Source organism: Trachemys scripta, chromosome 4, assembly GCF_013100865.1.
Source record: "Trachemys scripta elegans isolate TJP31775 chromosome 4, CAS_Tse_1.0, whole genome shotgun sequence".
Taxonomy (NCBI): domain Eukaryota; kingdom Metazoa; phylum Chordata; order Testudines; family Emydidae; genus Trachemys; species Trachemys scripta.
In genome coordinates, this window is record NC_048301.1 from 133,375,738 (window position 1) to 133,381,737 (window position 6,000).

At 56.0% G+C, this 6,000-nt stretch overlaps 1 protein-coding gene across 5 annotated transcripts in view; it reads left to right on the plus strand.

The window, feature by feature from the left end:
* The window catches only part of SYT7 (synaptotagmin 7), a 175,251-nt gene extending 169,473 nt beyond the window's left edge, over positions 1 to 5,778 (plus strand). For all 5 annotated transcript variants that reach the window (XM_034767622.1, XM_034767624.1, XM_034767623.1 and 2 more), the window contains one exon: positions 1,686 to 5,778. In XM_034767622.1, coding sequence (XP_034623513.1) covers positions 1,686 to 1,790 — 105 coding nt within the window. In that variant the 3' untranslated portion in view covers positions 1,791 to 5,778. The remainder of the gene's footprint in view (positions 1 to 1,685) is intronic.
* Positions 5,779 to 6,000: the final 222 nt, after the last annotated feature.

The window sequence follows — 6,000 nt, forward strand, 5'->3', positions numbered from 1 at the left end:
TCACGCCAGCGGGATCAGGCCCATGCCGTTCCCAGAAGTATCCGGTATTCAGGGAATGAATGAGTGGCCACCCTATGTACCAACATCCTGCATTGACCATGATAATTAGCTTGTTCTTAGCTTTTAGAGTCCATAAGACCCCTTGGCTGAAATATCTGGAGGATGGTTGGACACAGATGTAATATACCTGCCTGGGCATGTCTGTGTCAAAAGGTAGGTAGGTAGATCAAGTGTGCTACAATCAGCAGGGTGAGAGAGAGAGAGAGACATTTCATTACTAAAGGAAATTTGTTGAGAAAGTTCCAAGCAACAGAGCAAAGAACTTGAAAAAAACTTGCAAAGGAAAATTGTCAAGTATGTTCCAGGCAACTGCAGCCCGAGGTTGAGAATAGATTGCCCTCCACAACCTCAACCACAGCTCTGCTGCTGGCAACATGATAATAACTTCTGATTGAATAATTACCAGTATATACCATACCTTAAGTCAAGCTATGAAATCCTGTTACTTTGAGTGACAATCACAAGGCTCCATTAGTGCATCTGTAACACGTCTCAGCTGTCAGCATGCAGGAGGGTTGACACACACATTTTCAACGTGGCTGTATAGAAAATCGGCAGATAAAAATAACCCAGCCTGTGCGGAGGGGTTTTCACTCACTTGCATTGCCTTGTAGCTAATTCTGACGCCTCCATCAAATTTGCTTGGCAGAGGAGGGATGCAGGATATCAGCCGATGTTATCACAAGAGGTCCATGGAACTGGGCTGTGGATGGGAGGCCCAAGGGGAGGAAGGATGAGATTTAGTGGCCAGAGATGCATGCCCCAAAGAGGAGCCTGGTGTCTAATTGCAAAGCTTCTCTGCCCTGTGCCCGATTGCTTGGAATGGGCGGGTCGTCGATGCTTTTCTCTGAAGGGTGTGGCGTGTTAGTGACATAGCCTACGTCCCGCTGAATGTCTGTCAGCTTCAGAGCGTGGGTCATCTCCCGATAGCCAGAGCATCTCAAGGGCACCTCCCCGGCAGCTGCAACCCCTCCCATTCACCAGTGGGCCTGCGTAGCCAGCTGGTCCTCTTCTCCCCCAGACACACCAGCCAACCACCTCGCTGGCCTGGCCATGCCTCTCTTGCCAGTCCATCAGGCCGGCTCCAACAAGGGCATGGGGCTTGCTTGGGGAACAAGAATTGGGAGGCAGGTCCAGGTGTGGGGGCCATAGGACTTAGTGTGGAAAGAGGAAGGACAGCAATAGAATAGGAAGGAACATACAGGGAGCAGGACCATGAGAGGAGAGATACGGGCATGGGCAGGGCCGCAAGGGTGTGGATGAGGAGCCAGAGCAGGACATTACTAGTGTAAATGGTGGAGTCTCTGTAACTTGAAGTCTTTAAATCAAGATTTGAGGACATCAGTAACTCAGCCAGAGGTTCGGGATCTATTGCAGCATTGGGTGGGTGATGTCCTGTAGCCTGCAATGTGCAGCAGGTCAGACTACATGATCATGATGCTCCCTTCTGGCCTTTGAAGTCTCTGAGCAGGAATCCAGTGAGCTAAAGGGAGGCCGATGGGGTCAGTGCAGCAGGGAGGAAGGTGACCCTAGCCGCAGTGTTGGTAGGGGTGGTACAGAGTTGAGCTGTGGCCCAGGCACACAAGGAGGGGGAGTGAGTGACTCTCGGGTTTCTCTCCCTGTAGATTTACCTGTCCTGGAAGAGTGGCCCCGGCGAGGTGAAGCACTGGAAGGATATGATCGCCCATCCCCGGCAGGCCGTGGCACAGTGGCACCAGCTGAAGGCCTGAGCGGCAGCGGCTAAGAATTCTGTCTGGCTTTCACCGCTCCGAGTCGACGTTTCTTGGCCATGCTCTCACTACTTTATGCACAACAGAGGCACCTGGGGATCCCCCTAGGGGACGAGCTCGGGGCTGACAAGGAGCTGAGGGTCTGAAGTTGGCGACGTTTCCAAACTCTGGGAAGCAGCGTTGGCTGCCCGCTGTGTCCATGGGGCGCCCGGCACCAACAGGAGCACCTTTAGTGCCCAACTTCCTGCTTTAACCTTTCCTCCTGACTTGTTACACCGAGAGAGAGACGCCAGCCTGCTAGGTGGGAAGGAGCCTCGGCACTGGTTTGTTTTGCCCTGGAGGGCGGGGAAGTGGTGTTGGCGCGACTGGCTCCATGAGGTGGTGAGAGGAGGAGACGCCTCCGCCACACGAGACTTCCTTCGAGTTCTTCCAGCCCAAGGCCTGTTGGGAGTGCTCCCCCGAGGAAGCCAGCATCTCCTAGGGGGCGCGTGGGCCTAGGAGAGGGGCCGGCAAGGGGGACGTGCCCTCGGTCTCCTTGAGGTCATTTATTTTTAATTCAATAAAACTTGTAAGAGTAATAAGAATAATATAAGTAATAGCGGCTAGAATCCTGTCCCAGCCAGGACTGGGGGAAGCCGCGCCACTCCAACAGCCTCCTGTGCGTTTGCTGTGTGTGTGTATAAGCGTGTTGTAAGTGTCACATGTTTGCGTGCGGGCTACTCACGTCTCGCTCGCTCTCTCTCTCTCTGCCCTGCCTGGGAGCAACCCCTGATCCCACAGGACAGTGGTGGTTCCAGTGCGGGATGTGTTTTTTTTTAATTGGCTGGTGCATGGGGTTTGAAGGAACTGATGCCACATGGGGAGTGGGGCCAGTCTCTGCTGCCAGTCCATGCTGGATAGGGAGGGAGGCAGAAGGAGCTGCCCACCAGGCAGGGTCTCCCCTCATGACCTTTCTGTGGTATATGGGATTGGAAGCCATAACAGATGGATCGGTAGCCAAACTGGGCTCGGCTTTAGGGCTAATGAGAGCTTGACTGTAGTCACCTCCCTCTGGCTGGTGATTGCCTCGTCCTGCTTGAACTGAGAGAATGTCCCAAACCAGCTCCCAAACACTGCCACGCTCTCAGGCATATGGACCCCGAAACAGCCCACCCTCCAGCACCCATCCCCCAACCTCACCCGAGACACCCCACACCCTCACCATACACAGCCCACCCCTCCAGCACCCATCCCCCAACCTGACCTAAGCCTCAGAGGTGCTGTCTGTGAAGGTCTCCCACTTGCTATCTGTCTCCTCCTAGCTGTGGGGCTGGATATGGCCCCCCCTTCTCCTCAATCCAGTAGTGATGCGGCCCCATGATGGGATCTCCTGGGTGGTCTGAGGTAGCAGGCGGCTATTTCATGGTGGCCCATTTGAGCCCAAGCTGGGTGCCTCACTGGGCCATGTCGGCTGCAGTGGCTGACTGGGCCCCAGGGATGCTCTTTTCCCCACCCCCGCAGTTCTGGGCATTGCTGCTCATTTCCTGGCAGCGCGACACTGGGGCAAAGGGTCTGCACCTCGCCCACGAATGGGCACAAAATAACTAATGTCGCCCAGAAGCCCTTGAGAAGCCTGCTAGGTGGCCAAAAAAGCCAGAGCCCTGGGCGCTGGGGCATGGGAATGCTGCGGACACATCCCACCCATGCCTGCCACCCACCATTCCCCGCAAGCAGGAGGCCAGACTGGCATAGCTGTGAGCGCACCGGTGCTGCTGCTACACCACTGCCTACACCGTCCCCTGAGGGGAGCAGCTTGCATTGGCCTAGCCAGGAGCACCCCATGGCCAGCACTCCCCATATGGCCCTGCCTGCTGCCCAGCACATGACTCAGCTCCAGGGCTCTGACCTGCCCCAGTCCCTCCCCTGCCCCTTTAAAGGGACTGATCCTCTCCATCCGTCGGGCCTGAGCCTGGGGGGCGGTCATGCTGAATTAAGCATCTGCTTCACTCAGCCAGCAAGGGACCCTGCTAGAGAGCTAGCTGGAAACTGCCCATCTGGTCTGCAAGCCAGGGCTGGTGCTGTGCCAAGGGACTAAGAGCCGCTGAACAGGCACTTACACTCAGGCAAGGGCAAGAAGCCCTCATTTAATTCCCGCAGACCTTTTAATCGGCACTGGCACAGGGAGGGGAGCCCAAGCCATGGGCCTGGAGAGAGCAAACCATAGGCCCTGCACAGCTGCAAAGCCCCCACCAGGGGGCACTGTAAGGCCATAGGCAGAGCGGTGCTGGGTCTCTGGCTCCGGCTGAGCACCCTTGGAGTTACTGCCCAGGGGGCTGGCCAGGGAGCCCCGCAGAGACTAGGCGCTTCCAGAGTTGCCCCTCCCCGATCAGCGCATGGGATTGGTCCCTGATTTCCCCGCTGGCAGAAACACAGCGCTCAGGCCCTGAACTAGACTCAAGGCAGGAGACTGGTATGTGCCAGCCAGCTCTCTCATATCCCTGGGCCAGTACATCTGCCCCCTTGCTATGCATGGCCCTCTGGGACCCTCTTTCCATGGCACCATGGCTGCTCCCCTGCTGAGGCCTGGGCTCCTTACCATTGTTCTGCAGCCCCACGTCGCTGCCTCCTCCCACCCAGCCATTCCTCTCACTGGGGCCTCATACAATGGTTCACCGTCTCCACACAGCCCCCTGCCCCCCAAAAAAAGTATTCCCCCCCCCAAGCTCCTGTCATCAGTTCACTATTCCCAGCCCCCCTCTGCCTCCCCCCACACACACTTTGCTCTGCCCACCAAGGGTGTGGTGAGTGCTGAGGCAGCTGGGTGGTGGAATGGGTGCTGAGGCCATTGGGTGGGAGGGTGGCTGCTGGGTAGGGCGAGTGGGGTAGATGCAAGGGTGGTGTGGATGATAGATGGGAGGGTGGAGGTCCTTGGGCTGGGTGCCAAGACTGTTAGATGGGGGTTAGGGGTTAAGGGGTGCAGACCTGATAGAGGGAGAGGGTGTCAGGGATGGGTACTGGGACTGATAGGTGCCTGGGGATTCTGGAGGGGCAGCTGGGTGGATGATTGAGTTAGGTACTGAGACTACTGGGTAGGCTGGTGCCTGGGGTGGCTACTGGGTGGGTGAATGGCGTGATAGGGTGGATGCTGGGGTGTCTCGGTGCTAAGTGGATGTTTAGGTATCAGGGCGGGTACTAGGGCACCTAGGTGGGGGGAATGTGAGGGGGGAGTCCAGGGGTGCAACCAGGTATCAGGGGCGCTCCCCTAGACCAAGGGAGTTCTGCATTTAGTGGTGTCCAGGCTGCCTTGCTGCATTCTTGCCCGGCTGGGTGGTGGAGTCACTTGGCATGTTGCCCTGGGTGACGACAGCATCTGTTCAGTTTCCCTTGTGATGTTCTAGAACCCTCAGCGCTGGGGTGGGGAGCAGGGAACACTGTGTCCATTGTTGGGTGAGATCATTAACGCCTACCTACCCGGCCAGCTGCATCTCATTAGCGGTCCTCACTTGGTCTGTGCACACGCTGTCCTCGCTTGACATTGTCCGTCTCACTGGTCTTGCTCTAATCTACCCTTTTTTAGATGAGATCACTGAAGAGATTGTGAGAGGATACCTTCGGTGTCATGGAGAGTCCACGGGTTGCCTTGATTCCTTTCAGTTTGTGGCATGGATGCTGCACTAGCCTTGCTGCCTGATGAGCTCCTAGTGATGGACAAAGGTCAGGTATTACCATGTTCCTTGTAGATCTGCCAGCAGCCTTTGGAGCTGAGGACCTTGAGGGCTGGTTGACACTATTGAAGAGCATAGCTAGGGCTGATGAGATGGCTCTTGCATCGGTCTGCTCGAGGCAGGTGGTGTTGGGCAATTGCTTTACTGACCCAAGGGCATGTTCATGTGTGGCACGTTGCAGTTCCATTAGGTCCTATTCAGTTTGTGTGTGAGGCCACCAGAGGCAGAGGAGACTGAGACATTACAGGCCACAGCAGTGTCATCGTTATGTCAGTGGCAGGTGGCACAATGATGCTGGTAGGTTGGGTCCTAGCTAGAGTGTATGGCAGGGGGTTATTGAAAAGTTGTTCCCACCCTTTATCAGTGCCAGTCCAATTTGGAGGTACTGTCAGAACTCCAGCCTCCCCCACAATCTCAGGCATCACTGGCAGCTTTTATTCTTCTGCCTCTAGTCAGACAATTGTGACCATCTCATTTGGACCTTGAGTGTTATTCAGGCATTGATG